Source organism: Ictalurus punctatus, chromosome 4, assembly GCF_001660625.3.
Source record: "Ictalurus punctatus breed USDA103 chromosome 4, Coco_2.0, whole genome shotgun sequence".
Lineage (NCBI taxonomy): Eukaryota > Metazoa > Chordata > Actinopteri > Siluriformes > Ictaluridae > Ictalurus > Ictalurus punctatus.
In genome coordinates this window covers 6939485-6957291 of record NC_071284.1, presented here as the reverse complement: position 1 = coordinate 6957291, position 17807 = coordinate 6939485, and the positions used below count along the sequence as shown (strand labels likewise).

The 17807-nt window shown below is 39.0% G+C and overlaps 1 protein-coding gene across 2 annotated transcripts in view; it reads right to left on the bottom strand.

Annotated features, from left to right (window-relative positions):
• The window catches only part of arfgap2 (ADP-ribosylation factor GTPase activating protein 2), a 19650-nt gene extending 1843 nt beyond the window's left edge, over positions 1-17807 (bottom strand). The window contains exons 1-16 of one of the 2 annotated variants that reach the window (XM_017465869.3): positions 17684-17807; positions 15954-16072; positions 11984-12056; positions 11734-11865; positions 9867-9947; positions 9634-9748; positions 8467-8523; positions 6940-6984; positions 5900-5952; positions 5443-5579; positions 3145-3276; positions 2049-2177; positions 1649-1804; positions 1382-1508; positions 1143-1233; positions 929-1050 (exon numbers count right to left, since the gene is read on the bottom strand). In XM_017465869.3, the coding sequence (XP_017321358.1) occupies positions 929-1050; positions 1143-1233; positions 1382-1508; positions 1649-1804; positions 2049-2177; positions 3145-3276; positions 5443-5579; positions 5900-5952; positions 6940-6984; positions 8467-8523; positions 9634-9748; positions 9867-9947; positions 11734-11865; positions 11984-12056; positions 15954-16072; positions 17684-17755 (1641 nt within the window). In that variant the 5' untranslated portion in view covers positions 17756-17807. The remainder of the gene's footprint in view (positions 1-928; positions 1051-1142; positions 1234-1381; positions 1509-1648; positions 1805-2048; positions 2178-3144; positions 3277-5442; positions 5580-5899; positions 5953-6939; positions 6985-8466; positions 8524-9633; positions 9749-9866; positions 9948-11733; positions 11866-11983; positions 12057-15953; positions 16073-17683) is intronic. The other variant, XM_017465870.3, reaches the window with a different exon arrangement.

The following is a 17807-nucleotide window of genomic DNA, read 5'->3' as shown; positions in this document are numbered from 1 at the left end:
GATAGATGAAATTTTGCTTCGTTTGTCTGATTCATTTGCACATATATAAAAGAGCCCAGCAACTCCAGATTATACCGTACAATATTCTTATGAGGTCTGATTTATACTTCCATTACAACAGGCTTCTGATGCCATGTGTCAGAGTACTTCAGATGGGGCGGAGCATGGTGGTTTGGAAAAGTCAGAAAGCAAACAGTAGAGCTGCATGAACGAATGCGTTGTGGAAACTGGCTGGAGCGTAGCTCTTTAATCAAGCTCAAAAGCCTTGAATCATGCTTTCAAATAAAAAGTTTCCCATTAGAAGATGCAAAAACAGTGGCATCCTCATCTCAATCAAAGCGTCAATCATTTATTTGAACAGCCAACATTAAAACTTTCACATGTTGCTGTTTGCTACCCGCTGCTTGTTTGATGGAGAGCTAAGATCCTCCTTCTGTTCTCACAGACTATGAATGCTCAGGGTAGATGTGCGTATTGGGACTGGGATCCCACAGGACTCAAACACTGGCAACTGGCACTGTATTGTCAGGAATTAAAATCCTGATGATGCTAGCCATCTGTGGCTGCAGTGTAACTGGCCGCTCTCCCTCGTTACTCTCTCTCCCCTGTCGATCACAGCAACACTAACCAATCATGAGCATCTGTGAGCTCGCATCCTCTTAGTGCGTCGCATGGTTAGCTAGCTTCACGTGTCTCAGAGTTAGCACGTGTTAGCCTTCACCCTCCCTGATTGGTAGCTGTTGTGCGATTCAGTCTCAATCGCTTCCTAACTCGAATGAGTGTAATCGTTGATGTGTGTGTCTTGCATCAGGTTTTATGATATCGGGAAAACACTAAACTGTGCGCGACTTGTACAGCATTAAAGTTTTTGTCAGACCTGTTTGTCACAATTCAAGACAGTCAGACTACTCGTTCCGATGTGACTCACCTGAATGGTGTTCATGACCCCGTTAGCCAGCACGGCCATTTTTCCAGCCACGGTCTTCACGCCCTGCTTAAACTGGGCCATGTCCGGTCCAGAGGGAAGCACACCCTCGAATCCTGATCCCCCTACAGAACACACAAACACAACTCTATCAGTATAAGCACACGTGGTCTATCTTTCAATTGCAAACAATATTCCATAAAACAGTGGCGCTCACCTGTCGAGCGGCTGCTTCCATCCCCGAACAGATCGGCCGAGCTAATAGATGTGCTGCCGGACATGCTCTCCAGACGAGCCTTGGCCTCATACTGAAACACGCATTAAAGAGCTCTGAGGGACACCCAGTTTAACCAAACAAAATGCCTGACATTAAGGTTGATCTTAAGGTTGATTCATTAACAAGCAATTAATTTTTATTTGAACAGGTGAACAGGTATATGCGAGCTGTGTCGGTACCTCAGCATTGCTCTCACGCCCAAAGAACATGTCAGACGAGATCGCTTTAGCATTAGCAAACTTCTGCCGTGCCTCGCTGGACTCTGCGACGGACACGGAAGCTTCCGGTTTCCTTCTGCTGGGCAACCTGAGACGCGCCACACAAATCTCTCAACCATCCATTTAAAGTCCGTGACAATTCTACACTGCTGATATTTTATCTAGAAATGTCAGGCCAATAATATACAAAATTCAATATACGTTTGTATGTCTGTAGTCTTAACAAACCTTTCCCCGATTGGCTGGATGCTTGAGATGGTCACTTCAGTCTCTTTGGGCTCCTCCTTCTCTAGAGCCCAAGAGGAGGAGAAGGAGGCGGAGCCTGAATCAGAATCCCACCGTGAGCCAAAGCTGTCTCCTGTAGTGAAGGGGTTGTCCTTGTACCTGCCATGGCACAACACACACACGTAAGACTTTGAGGGGAAAAAATTTTCACTGCACGTGCAAAAAAAAACAAGAACAGAATTTAGATTTGGTGCAACACATTTTCTATGTACATGGCAGTACATGTTGTGTGACACGGTAAACAATCAGCACCTGCCAGTGTGTTTGCTTAAGCACGATGTAGCCCTTGGGATGTTGGGGGACAAACAAGTGTGCTGATTGACAGCTCAGCCCTGCCACTTACTTTGGTGGTCCAGAGGTAAACCCAGGCTCATCAAACATGTCCAGTCGGGAGCGAGAGGAGGACTTTGAGTTCACGGGGGTCTCCTGCTCAATCACCTGCATCTCTGACATCACAGAGTGTGACACAACACTGGAGAAGAAAGAAATAAAAAAACGAGATGCACAAGTTTTATCTTCTTTACTTTAGCACGACAATCTGTGGAAACTATATCTAGATCGGTGTTTAAACCGTCCAGTGCATATTCGGCACTTTTCCTTTCCCACCCAGCACATCAGGGCTTACTAACAAACCCATTGACATGTTCGGTGTCGAACATTTGCTTCTTTAGTCTTGCAACTACATATTTCTCTCACATCAATATATATTTGATTATGTACACATTAACACCAAAAGGTGTGAAACAGATGCTAAATTTATGATGCTAAAGTGCTGCAATTAACACAATTCATTCGAACAGATGGTTTAACGTGATTTTCAGAATGTTCTAATCGAGATTTTACATGTTTAGATATAATGTTAAACATTTTTAATAATAATAAAAAAAAAGCTCCATAAATGCGATTTAGAATTTTAAACCAATACAAAGGAAAAGCACAGCCTTCTTAACTTGCTGAATGCTTCCTACAGCCTGCGATACTCCAAAAAACGCCAGAATAGAGATAAACAGCACTTCACTGAGGAATGAGCTTGTATCCTTTGTTTAAAAGGATCGTTGCACTATTTTCTCTAAATGGTGTGTTTGCACACCTACATTTTCTAAAGCCCATTCTAAGTAAGAAAAAATAAAACATTTCATAAATAAATTGCATAATTTTTCAATTGCATTACATAAGAACTAAAAAAATAATAATAGTTTTTTCTCAATTTTTTGTTTGCAATATCTCCCAGCCCTATGCTAAAATAGGTTGGCTACACTACCCTTAACATAGCTCTGGTGCAAAACTAAAGAAGCAAACAAGTTAGACACCAAACATGTCTCAGCTGGTCAACATACCTTTATATAAAAAAAAAAAAAAAAAAAAAAAAAAAAAAAAAAAAAAAAAAAAAAATTGCAGAATGTAGAATGAGTAACAGATGACAGAGGATATAAAGTTACCTCCTGGTTCCTAAGCCCATGCCAAGCCTCTCAGCCTGCTCCCTCTTCTTCCCCTCCAGGTTCTGCAACCTTTTCTCTTCCATCTTCCTGTCAATCTCCAGCTCTTTGTAGGCCAGACGCATTGATGCCACACTGAACCAACAAAACACAACAGAGTGTTTGAATAAAGAACATTCATATTCAATCAGTTCCATAAGTATGAATTCCACACCATTGTAACATACATTTATATTACATTTTTTGGGCTGATACAGTGCCCTCCACTAATATTGGCACCCTTGGTAAATATGGGCAGAGTAGACTGTGAAAAATTGCCTATTGCTCTCATGAATATCAGTGAAACATCTGCAAACAAAACACAGGTTTATCAAAAAATCTGTGTTAAATATAGGTGTGCAACAATTATTGGCACCCCTATGAATTCATAAGAGGAATATATTTGAAGTATATTCCCAGTGATATTTGACATTTTCTTGAGCACACCTGGGTGAGTAGGAACAGGAACTTGTTCAAACATGACTTCCTGTTTCACAGAGGTATAAATATGAGGTAACACATAGGCCAAATTCCCTTAGTCATTCATAATCCATATATCCATAAGAGGATTTTGGGAACAAAAGATCAAAGCTTAAAACAATAAAGACAATTTTTCACTGCTTCCTTTGCTCATATTTACCAAGGGTGCCAATATTAGGAGGGTACTGTATATATTATTTAAGAAAGCAATATTTAAAACTGGGACACTTTTTCTGCTATCTGAGAATCTCGCTCACATCCTTGCACATACTGACTCCATCTGACCTCTATCTTGCTCATGCCAAATACTTCCAGTCGGTAAGAGCACGCTTGCATTCATTAGTAAAGGATATGTTCAACCATCCACAAGGAGCACTTCAGTGTCTCAGCATATAAAATTGGACATCTTGACATTTTTAAATGATTAAGCACCTCAGATTATCTATTTGGATAACTATTTGGTTTCAATTAATCTCAAGATGCTGTACCAAACTTTTCTGATTAAAAATGAAAAAAAAAAAAAATCAATTACTGAGCAAGTATGGGCAGTGGTAGCTCAGTGGTTAAGATGCTGGACTTCTGCTCGGAAGGTTGCGAGTTCAAACCCCTGCACCGCCAAGCTGCCACTGCTTGCTTGAGCAAGGCCCTTAATCCTCGACTGCTCGGTTGTACAAATGAGATAAATGTAAGTCACTTTGGATAAGGTGTCGTCCAGATGCCATAAATGTCAATGTCAAGTGCATAAACAAACAGTGTTCAAAACAGTCACCTTACACCGATTTGCAACGGTAAGCTTTTAATAATAATGATCTATACTTTGAGCTGTCGGGTCAGATTTTGGGGGAAATTCATCTTTGCGTGGTTACGTCACGTACGTAAACAGAATGAATGGCTGGGGATGGTGGAGTGTTTGTAGCTTGCTTTCACAGCAGTTAGAATTTAAACTCTTCATCTAGATGGCTGCTTTAATCTGGATAGTTCTAAAAATGCCATCATCATTGACATCTGGCTTAATCAGCTGTTGTCAAAACCAAGAAGTCTCGAACTATGAAGAGCCTGCAGTCAAAAAGGGAAAGCGACCGAGCCCGTGCTAAAACGAGAATAAATAACGGCATGACTTTTGAGAGGTGGCCACTACTCGGAAATCTGAAGGGACTGAAGACTGACACAGAGATGGCTTTTTTCTGCTGAACAGGTAAGACATTTCAGTGGCTCAGTAAGTAGATAGCTAACATTAGCGCATTTGTTCGCTTGATTCAGCTAGGTATCAAGTTTCCTATGTTGTTTTTTTGTTTGTTTGTTTGTTTGTTTGTTTTGCTCTGGTCAGTGTTGCACTTATTTTCTGCTAGCTATGAGAGAGAGAGAGAGAGAAAAAGTCACCTCTACTCCAAGAAAGCCGTATATGCCGCCACCTCCGTTGTCAAATATTGGAGCTAATATACGTATAATCTATACGTACCTCAAACCATCAGATTCAACCGTGCAGAGGAGCAGTGCCTTAGCACAACCCACGTTAAAAATAATAATAATAATAATAATAATAATAATAATAATAATAATAATAACAACTCGGCAAGTAACTTGCAATATTTGTTTCAAACAGAGATGGCGATAGAGAGGCAAAAGGTCAGTACTGCAGCTTTAAAGTGGTACCGGTTCAAAGCATCTCTATAAACTCCAAACTTTCCACATTCAAGCTGCCTTGACTTTAAATGACTTAGATGACTCAAAACCTCCACAGAAACAATATCTCAGTTTTCTCTGTGTTCTTTGTGAACTCACATTGACTCCTCAGCCTGTTTCTTAGCCTCGGCAGCCTGCTCCTCTCTCATCTTTTCGGCCACCTGTGCCTGCTTCTCCACCTCGTTGAAGCTCTTGCTGCTCACTTTCTGGGCCCCGAGACCCTTCTTAGCCCCAAGCTATGGACATAGCAAAATATGCATCAGGACAAAGACTAAAGTAGAGGTGATGAATTTGCATTAATGATCATAAAGAACCACTCTGATGTAGATCTACAGCTTCTCCAACTTTACTTATTTAAGAAGCCCATACTTGTGAATGTGCTATTAGTAATGAGTTTGTTTAAGCTCCTAGCAACATTAGCGTTCCTGTCCATGCTTAGGTTTAGTCTGAGCAGCAAGGTTTGATACGAGACTGACACCTGCTGGTGAACCGAGAGTGGTGCATCAACAAATGAGACTTGGATGGATAAAAAGGTGCTCAAAATCATAAAACCTACCCCTTTCTTTGCAGCAACTGGCTTCTTCTTTCCAATAATCGAAGGTCTCACATCTATTTAAAAAAAAAAAAAAAAAAAAAAAAAATGCATGTTTTGTTAATGTGTCTTCCTGTTTATCACTTACAGGATAGCACTATTAGTTTGAGCTTTATGAAAACCCAAGCCAGCAAAAAGCAACTGTGCAGAAATAACAGACCTAGGCTGCAGTTCTCGATATAATACACCACCATATTAGTATTGATGGCACTAATGACACTCATTTCAAGGCATGCCCAACTTCACACAATCGGGATAAATGAAGCCTGAGCCTTCAGAGACCCACTAAACGGAACAAATGGAGAAGTTAGGCCTGATTAACCACGCAGGCAAATATGCACTCCATATACTGAACGAGAAAGAAAGCATGCCTAATCTCATTATACCGGCACATTAATTCTCAGTGGACCTCCGTGTGCATCGGCCATATTCAGAAAGACTTTTAAGATAACAAGCTCGCAGTCCAGAGAGGTCTGACCTCGCTGCTAAAGCACTTTTGATGACATCACTGCTAGGACTAATGCACTATATGTGTGCACTTTAGAGTTTGGCTACTGCAACTGATGGGACAGGCTTTCAGATTCAATTCTAAAGTCCACCTAAAGTCATAACCGAAGGTTAAAAAGTTGGCTTATTTGGGATCTCTTTTCCTTTAGTATTTGACTTGAATTCAATTACACAAGACTATAAGCAAAGAAAGCTGCGTAAAAATTGAAATGTAATGGCATGTTAGACTTTGCGAGCCACTTCAGAGCTCATCACCTTGCAACAGGGTTACAAAAGCCATTAGCAGCAAACTTGTTAAAACTTCACTGGCAAAGACGTTAAGGTCGCAATTCAGACAGTAATAAGAGGTGAGGGGGGCTACAAGTGTAATGATGAGTATTTGAAGACAGGCGAGATCAAAGCAGGTGGGTTACAATCCACCCAAGCGTGAATCATGCAGAGGAACATGCTGCTGTATGCAGCCAGCCAAGAGGCCAATTCCAAACCACTCAAATCACCTTTAAGAGGCTGTGGCTCGTCAGACGCCAATCTCATCGAGTTGTCTACATTAACAGAGCAGATATCACTGTTACTCAAGAGAATCAAATGATACGAGACCGCCATAATTTGTTCCCATTGTTGGAAAGAGTTTTACGTTCCTACATGGTCACAACCATACTGTGTTATGTTATGTTATAAGGAGACGTGTAAATGAATTTTATTTTGGTGCAATTTTGTTAAGAAAGGTGAAGATTAAGTCTTAAATGTCCTGTAGGAGAGTCACATAGAGGGCACAGATTGGTGCCAGACAAGCAGCAGGAACTGAGTTCACAAAATCAACCTCAGGTAAAGAAGAACCCATGGCTATGATGGCAGATGGGTCGGATCAAGGTCAAACATACAGGCTGTGGAGTGAAGCAAAACCAAAGAAAATTCTGAATGCAAGTGATTGGTGAAAGTGTGGAACTGCATCATGAATATGGAGAAAAAGAAATGTAACTGGATGTGACGTTTAAAATGGTATAAAAGCAGGTGCGAGGTAGTGACAACCCTTTTTGCGGTCTTGTTGGTGTAGTGGAATTATCACTGCTGATGTTCCACTGGAAAATGGCATACACGGGAGTGCAGTTTTCTCTTATATGAGCTGCTTTTTCGGATGTGGATAACAGGTGAAACATTTTCCTTCTCTTTTTTCCCCTGTTTTTTTGGAGTCCAAGGTCCTGTTCAAGCTGCCTATCATTTGTCTAACCAGTTACAGGTCAAATGTTGGTTCAAAACAGACTTTTAGAGGCCACTTGCGTTCTTGAACACTTCCAGAATCAGGGACAGATTTCAGGCTAAAGTAACCAACATTTTCTTAGGCTGAGCAGCACATCCCATGTATATTAAAGGGGCTTCCCCATGCAAGTGAGGTGGAGCTGTCTTTTGTTTGAGCAAGATTAGCCAGAACAGAATGAGCTGAGTGACACAAATCCAGGAAACAAAGCTGTAGGCAAATAATCTTTTTAAGCAGTAATCTTTTCTGCGATTTCATGCATTCTTCTGCTAAGCCTAGTGCTTACATCACTAACAAGGACTTTAAAGTTTGGTTTTTGATTACGGATAGACGGGTGCCTTCGAAGACTTTTTGATAAACATTAATGTTAACTATAAACGTGAAATTCCAATGCAAGCATCTAATCCAGGGGTGTCCGATGTTATCCAGAAAGGGCCGGAGTGGGCGCAGGTTTACAAACTAAATAATTCATATACGATTACACATAGCAGCAACATAGTAAGTGTTATCTTTATTAGTTAAAATTGGTGATGGTAGTCAGGTCCTTATGTAGGCATGTTTGTATACAAGAGTGATAACAGGGTCATGTGCAAATTTCACATGGTTGAAAGGCTTAACCTGCATATGGGATTTATTTGCTGAGGTAGAGGAGTGAACACAGGGATATTCCTACATGCCCCCAAAAGTGTACAAATGCCATACCACTGTGACCACAAGCATAGTTTAATGTGTACATACGCACAGACACTTTAAAAAGATAAAGTCTCACCTATAGTGGCTTTTGCATCCGTGTTCAGTCCCTCGATGCTGGGTCCTTCATCCAGTTCTGCGAGATACAGAAAACGATATTAACACAAATACAAACACTATTAACGCAAATAGCAGGACAGTTCATTTATTGCAAAGCTCGGCACACTGCGTTTTTCAATCTTTCATGTAATGCTCACCGAGTGAACAGAATTACAAACCTACCTTTGGCTGAAATAAGACTTTTTTTTTCTCTTGCAATTAAAAACAAAAATTGGTTTATGTTCATATTCCACCTACTTGAGAAAGACAACCGGAACAGATACAGTGACGGCAGTAAAAGCGGTTGGATCATCCTTGTTACAAATTAGTCACAACTTGTAAGAAATGGTTAACTTTGTTCGTTCAGCTGATCGGCTATTAACCAGCTTATATTGGCTGTGTCACCGAGTAAAGGGTTTCAAAATGTCATCAATGAATCAATCAAGCTGCAAAATTGTAAGACTGAAAAATCCTCAAATTATTTTCATTTAAGCAATTATTGATGAAAGCCTGATTAAACAAAAAAAAATTGTAATAAAAAATAAATTAAATAAAAAATTTTTAAAAAAAATCACAAAGTTGTATCCCATTTGATCGGCCAGTGAAATTTCTTTTCATTCACTGCAGTTTGTGCATAATAATGTTTGTGCTAGTAAATTGTTTGAGAAATTCTATTTAAGCACAAACACCAACAAAGGCAATAATTTATTTGGGGCTTGGCTGTATGTATGGCGTTGCACGTTGTGTGATGTCGTACGCCTAACCAATCAGCAATGCATGGAGCTGATACCATTACATCCTATCTGTGCCAAATTTACCCAGGAACCAAAAACCATATGATTGGAGCACTCAAAACTGAATCGATAGCCAGTGGGGGGAAAATACCAGTTGTTAAAAAATACCAGGGCCAGAAAGTTTATTTATTAAAAAAAAAGAGAGAGACTCTTAGAAGACAAATGACAGTAATTATCTAAAAATAAATAAATAAATAAATAAATAGCTGCCTCCCTAACGGTCACAGGAGTAGTGATAGCATTTTGAAGTGCCCACAACAACACTGTGTTAAATATAGCTGTGTATCACATCACTGATTATTGGCACATGCCTCAACACTGAAGCTGGAGAACATGTATGGAAGCACACTCACGGGTGGGGCCGGATTCTGACACTTTGGGGCTGTCCTGCTCCAGCTGAGGAGTAACAGTGATCGTTCCGTTCTGCTCCGATAGTGAAGGAGAGGCCATGTCCCAACTGTTGCCGGCCTGCCAAATATGCAGAAGTCAGGCTGTGGTTTAGTTTTAAGCATTCAAAGGCATGAGTGTATGGTCTTTACGACCTAAAGAACACACCACACTTGAGTCATGACTCCATGCGGCCTACCTGAGTGTGCTCATCAAAGAAGTCAGTCTCTTTCTTCTCTGGCGCTGAGGTCAGAGTGTTTCCTGAATTATCGAGCCACAGCTGATGAGTGAGAAATCACACTCCCGTTACCAACAATGCAAATACACACATCATCTGTACATCCTGTTCCAGCAAAGTATTCTAAACAAAGAGTATAAAGTAACACTCATCATAACATAAGAGTCTGTCAGTCCTGACTATGTAACACTGAGGTAAGGTGGAGTTTGAACCAGGGACACTGTGCCTCGTGGTCAAAGTTTCACCGAGGCTGTGAACGTGGAAACCATTTCAGAGTCTGATTAGATTGCTCAACAATACTGTTTACAATATGTACTCCAAGGGTTGGGTATATCTGTAACAGTTAGGGTCCTATGAGTTAGAGCCCCATAAGTAAACATACACTACCAGTCAAAAGTTCAGACACACTCCAAAAGAAAAACCCTTTGATCTGAAGGTGTATGATTAAATGTTTGAAAACGGTGTTGTAGACAAAAACAATTGTGCCAACATATTCATTTCTTTCACTAGAAAACTAACATTTTATTTACAAAAAATATTTTTTTTTAAAGGATGACGGAGCGAAAAGCAGCCAATAAGAGTCCAGCGTAGGTGGGAACTCCTTTAATACAGTTTAAAACGCATCTCAGGGAGATTCCTCAAGAAATCGGTTGAGAAAATGCCAAGAATATATTTCTGGAAATTCTAGGAAAAAAGGGCATCTACTTTAAAGATGCTAAAATATTAAATTATTTGGATTTATTTGGAATTACATAATTCCCATAGTTCTATTTGTGTTATTCCAGAGTTTTGATGACTATTATTCTAAAATGTAGAATTATTATTCTAAAGAATGAGTGTATAAACCTTTTACTGGTAGTGTATATGGGATAATGGAACTGAAACATGAAACAGATTTAAGATATAAACCATGGAAATACATTGAATGTGGGGGAGATGATTACAAAATGTTGAATCATTCGTAATTTAATCAATTTGTCCTTTGTTATCTAGATTCTCAAGTTTATTGCACATCAGTAATGTAATGTAGGTTACCTCGTTGCCTTAGCACTAACGTTGAAGCAATTAGCAGCAATCATATTTCTGGCAATCATTAGCAATCGTTACCTTTGTAAACTGAACTGGCTTATTTATAGACATAGCCTGTGCTGTAAAAACATTCTCACAGTAAATCTGGTTAGGAAAAAGTTGACAAAACAGGGGGAAAATACAGAAGAATTTAAAGATCATGATGTCAGAATGAGTATATTATTTATCCAACATTACGGATAAGAAAAATCTTACTTGATCCGTTCAACTGTATCAGTGTTAAATTTCTCACTCTTGTAACTACATGTATTTCCTACTAGTTTCATTACAGGTTTAGAATAATTCAAAGAAAATATTGAATAAGATGCTTCAAAATGAATACCCCGTTGTAAGTTTAAAGGTTAAAAATAAATAAGGCGAAAGCTACCGAACCTTTTCAGTCTGACCTATTCACTCAACTCAATGTCATTTGTATAGTGCTTTTAACTATAAACACTGTCACAAAGCAGCTTTACAAAAAAACGGCTGTAGATTAAATTCCCTAACGAGCAAGCCAGAGGCAACAGTGGTGAGGGAAAATTCCCTGAGACAACACAAGAGTAAAGTCAAACAGTACAAAATGTGTTGGAAGGAGGTTCGTTACGAGCATATAGTGAACAAGGAGTCCTAAGATGAGCACAGGAGAGTCTTTATGATTACAGCATTACTGTATCATTACAATATGTGCAATAAGACACGTGTGTGTACTTCAAACTGCTGCACGCTTGAAACAGACAGAAATTTCCTACAGATATCTTACATCAGTGCCGTATTTGGAGAGCGCTGCATTGGCTAGCTGTCTGATCTTCTCCCGGTACATCTGCGCGGCACGGCTGTTGTATTTCGCGTTGGTGTCGTTGGTAGTGCAACCGTGCTGACGGAAAAACGCCATCTTCAGCCGGACCGTGTTGTGAGGAAAAAGCAACAAAGAGCACCATTTAATATGGCAGTCGTGCATTTCCTGCATGATGGTGTGCGAGAATTCGTAAAGAATGAATAAGGGAACTTACCGCATTCGCATTTCCTCCAACCTGCATACATCTCAGCTGAAACCAGCTCCAGTTGGAGTCCAACTCTGTAGATCTGGAAATAATACCACGTCACACGAGTCAATAAAAGCTGGTGGTTTGTGAGCATGTAAAAATGGGGGCCAGGGATTCAAGAAGTGTTTATAAAATAAATTTTAAAAAATGGTAAAAAGTCAAATCTTATAAAACTCTACCTATTAAACCTTAAGACAGCTATTTATTTTTTTTACAAATCGTACCTAATGCAATTTTAAATGAGAAAAGTGATATTCTAAAATATGCAATAGTGATTAAGTTAGAATTGTAACACAGATCACGATCCTGAATAACTAATTTTGTGCTTGAGAACTTGATTTTTCCCTTAATATGCATGCTTTCTTGTAAATATCTTCGAAGTAATTACGCATGTTACAATAACTACTTTTATTGGAGGATATATTGCCCCGGAAGTAATTGCGATAAACGATATTGTCATTTTAAGACCATTTTATGCCACATATATAACAATAATATAATAGCATGGTTTTTTTGTCTTCTGACAAAAATATCCTTTAAATTTTGTCAATATTTCATCATGTCATATTTACTTGGAATATAATGGCAGTGAATAATTAATTAGTCAACTGGATTTTAATTGATGAGAAAAGGCAAAAATTAACCAAATATTCATATATTTTATATATTAACAAAATCTATCAAGAAAACAATGTGAAAACTACCAATACCACCATGTATCAACACGCATCAACAAAACTAGGGATGCACCGAAAGTTCGGCAACCGAAATTATTCGTCCGAAAATAGCGCAAAAAAAAAAAAAAAAAAAAAAAAAAGCATTTCTGGTGTTCGGCCGAATAAGTGAAGGGGCCGAATAAATTTGACCGAACAATGACGTGTTTGATGACGTGACCAAATAGCCTAGCAACCAGAGTGAGACACGTGAATGTCACGACCTCGATGAGGGGGCGCGCGCATGCACGAGCTACGTGCACAAGCTACGTGCTCTTCGGATGTTTACTATGGACACGTGCGTTTGTTTTGTTTCTGTTCCGGAGTATTCTGTCACGTCGCGAGACGTAAGGGATTAGAGTACGGAAGCAGGTAAAGACGTATTTATTTAAGGGCAGGCAGACAAATCCAAATCGTAATCCAAAAAACAGAGTCAAGACAGGCAAAGGGTCGGGCGATCGGCAAACAGGCATAAACAGGGCAAAGCAGGAATCAAAGTCGCGGTCACAGAAAACAGGGTCACAACACAAAACAAGAAACATGAACTAGTACTATGGACTGGGAGCGGAAAAACCAGCGGGGACTAAATGAACTAATCTATAGTTTAAACTAACTAAATCTATCAAGGAACATAACATCAACAACGCCTCTAACTATACTATATCTACTATAATACTCCGCGAGGTGTACAGGGACGCGAGCGGTATACATCCCCAATATAATCAGCCGTATAGAACCAAATCGGACCATTTTTTGCACTCTTGTCAATGCACTTTTTAATGAACTTTTTTTTTGTAGGCTACAGAGTGTTACATTCTTTCAGCAGCCAGTTATAGGCCTAACATCGGCTATTCAAGGGGGGGCTCAAAGATGACCACATACAAATATTTTTATTTTACTCATTTAAAGTTATATTGTGCCTTGTTGGTAGCCTATGCCTGCTGGAATGGGAAAAAAAATGTTCAGTTTTAAATAAATATTTTGAAATTGTAGTTTTTGATATTTGTTTTTGTTCTTTGAAAAGCAAGACAAAATAGTAAAAAGCACATTTTGACCATTTAATGTATGAAATGGTGAAAAAAATGGCAAAACAAATGGAAAAAAATGTGGAAAACCGTATTCGGCCTTCGGCCAAGTTTTTCATTATATTCGGCTTCGGCCAAGAATTTCCATTTCGGTGCATCCCTAAACAAAACCATGTGAAAACTACCAACACCACCATGTATCAACATGCATCAACAAAGCCATGTGAAAACTGTCCATGTAGTGAAAACCTGATCTCCTGGAATAATAACATTACAATGAGTACACTATTCTAACAATGTTGTGAATTCTTTATGCTTTGGTTATTCATTGTCCATGTTTTAGTGCGTTGTTACGGAAAGCGTGTATTCACAACATAAATCCGTAAATCGATAAAGTAATTATCGTGACAGGCCTAGAAGAAACACTGGAACGGAACGGTCTGTGAAACCATCAGCTTTGTAGAAAAGATTTATCTCGGGTTTGGTTATTTTTTTAAAACCCATATACAGTCATATATTTACTGTACTGCATATATATATATATATATATATATATATATATATATATATATATATATATATATATATATATATATATATATATATATACATATACATATACATATATACACACACACACACACATACATATACATATACATATATATATATATACACACACACACATATACACACATATACATATATGTATATATGCACATCGATATATTTAGTGTGCAGAACTTCTTTAGATCTGAATGGTCCAGTAACTGTACCGGTCACAACTCGCACACACTCACTGCCACTAATAATATAAGCATAACAGCAGCATAATAACGCACACAAACCTGCTAATCAATGCTAAACACTTGGAAATTATATTTCCTTTTGCCTTTTAGACTGCAAAAGACTCCAAAGTAAAACGCAGCACAAATAATACCCAAAATATCCTGAACCCATTACTGAAATACACAGATTACAGGGCAATAACAATGGATTACAGTAATAACTATTCTGGGTTTATACAGCTTGTCTTAGTGAGAGTCACTAACTTACAATTCCACTAATAGTTTTTGTGCTGCGTGACAAAACAAGTAGAAATCGTTCACAGATCATGGCCTTTATCTTAGAATAATGATTTGAATATGATGACGCAGCAATTTGGTTGTTCTAATAAACGAAATAATCGTGATGAGCTCAAATAAATGTGATTAAGCAGTTATGAAATAATTGTAACAGGCCTAATGATAACAACAGCAGGGGAGAGAGGGAGAGAGAGAGAGAGCGACACACACATACAGCAGTTAGAGAAAGTTGGCTCTAAAATACTCAACTGTGATCTATTGTTTCTATGAAAACCAGCAGAATGCAAAGGAAGGCAATAAAACCATATCCATCACCCACTCAGACTCCTCAACGCTCACAATTACATCGGATGCAAGAAATGTCAACTCTACTACGCTTTATTTTGATTTGCATCTCCAGTGCTGTTGAATTCTCAAATCTGATTGGTCAGAAGGTGTTGACTTAATCAAAATTTTAGATCATCTAAAATCACATGCTGAATCGACATTTTTCATTTAGCATTAGAGTTATTCCTTTTGCGGTGTTTTGTTGGGTTTTTTTTGTCTTATACAACAGTGAGGAAAAAAGAAACATCATTCCAAAATGATGCAACTCTCAAGGGAGAAAAATGATGATCTGACATTCTTTAATAACGTAAAAGTAAAAAAAACAATCCACAAATTTCTGTGGAACAAAAAACAACATCTTGGGATATGCTGTTATCTGAAAAATGATAAAAGATGGTGTGGTGTGAAGCAACCTGACATGAAGCGAAATGACTGGTAAGCCAGAGTTGAGTAGTTTCCTGTAACAGCACATCCCAAAGTGTTTTATTCATCATACGTACACCACATACACCAACTATTGCTTTAGTTTGTGGAGCTTCCGCATTCATATAGTCTTTTCCTTCTTACTTCTTACCCAATTCTATTTTTAACATGGTATGTATTTGTTTACAGAAAGTCATTCTAGAGTATGTTTGGTTTGTTTTTTTAGACTAGCCACACTGAAACCAATTCTTCTCAGATGAATTGAACAGACTACACAAACATAGGAAACATCATTTTCTGCGATTCACACTCGATTCCATGTCCACAACATCATCTAAACACAGTCTAACGGATAGATACGAACCTAATGAAGCTCAGGTGGACGCCCAGAGAACGATGAATCCCTGAGCAGTCGATGCAAAGGAAAACCCCGTGAGAAATACTGGCCCAGCTCGGGTTCTTAGCAGCGCAGTCAAAGCAGGCCTGTGGGAAAGGATGTCAGAGTTTAAAAGATGAGCAGGACACACACACACACACACACACACACAGTATGCAAACTTTGCATTCAATGCAACATGTAAATCTCTAAATAATTGAAATAGTGAATTATATTACGTAACAACATTATTTTCAGCTCTGAACTGCACAGGAGTTAAGAACTACACACTCCCTGGACATCAGCATTACGTAAAACAACACAATTTACATCATCAATTCAGAACATACAGCAACACAATAAGCACGATGGCGCTCAGGATTAAAGTGGCGCAGTTCCTTACTGTGTTGCTGATGTTAACATTAATGCAGGTTGTTGGTTTATTTATTTTTTCAATCGCTCTGTGCACATTTTTTTAACAATGCACTTCGTGCCATTGCTGTGAGTGTATGCCACTAGTAACCTATTCATAACACACCATTAAAAGGTTCTGCATTGCTAATCATGCCATGCTGCATGGCTCGGGCCTAAAACCAGCTTTAATCAACGCTCATCATCTAAATAAAGATCAGCCAATGTGTAATGCTTGTGTTTTATCAATCAGTATGATAAGCTCCACCACTACGGTTTGTGGCCCACAGAGAGAATGTCTGCCAAGGAATAGCAAAGGAAGTGAAACGTTTCATAGTAACGTGACCAGGAAATCAGTTCAGCCCTGGTTTGGAAGTTTTACCAACATGTCCGTTTAGACAGGATAGTGTATTACCTGTGGTTATTTCTGCTGGTCATTTTATAGAAAATATCCAGACATGTGCACGCCATAAAAATGTCTAAATATCTAATCCCATCCAAATAGGGCTTAAGACAACATTATATACCTATTTTAATATGCTGAGTTTTGAATCATTTTCAAGTTTTTGAAAATGATTAAAACTATACATGTATACAGAAGAGCTGCATTATGTCAGTGGAGATTTAGTATACTTATACAGTGAGTAAGGAGTTATTATTGAGTCTTTAACAACTAACGAGTTTATTTATAAATCATTCAGGCTTAAACTAATCTATCAAGAGTTACAGATTTAATCATGAACATCAAACGTGTCCCTCATTATGATGATGGGAGAAAATAAACAGCTGGTTCACTGGATATAAAATGCTAACGTTAGCAAATAAGCGATGAAAATTCCCAAGCTGTTAGCTTGTTTTCTTTCTTTTGCTATATTTATGTCATGTTGTTTGTGCTAGCTCGGTTATTTCAGCAGTTTTTGCTCTGTGTGATGGAACAGCTCGACGTGGCGAATGGAAAACTTGACTAGAGCTCCAGGAGAGCAGAGAGAACCGGAGAACTAGCTGAACAAACAGCCTCATCACAGCACAACACAAGACAACACACTCAGAAACTCAGCTGAACTCGATATCCGTGAATCCACACGCAGAGAGATACTGACTCTCCTGCCGAAAGCCGAAGGAGAAGCAGGCCGGTTAGAGCCGTTACCGCTAACTCGGCGAGTCTCCGAGTTAAAGGCCCGAAGCACAAACCGGCTTAACGGACACGTAATCATACAGCTTCCAAAAAGTCAGCATTCACACAACACCGAGAAACACCGCAACAACCGAGCTCTGACACCGCCGACACCGCGTCCGTCTGGGCTTACCTTGTTGGTGGGAATCGAGCGCAGTCTTTTAAAAACTGTAAGGATATCAGTCTTGTTCGGTTCCGACGCCATCTTGCCAGCTTAGCAGTGTGAAGCCGGAAACTGAGAGACACCGACTCATGAT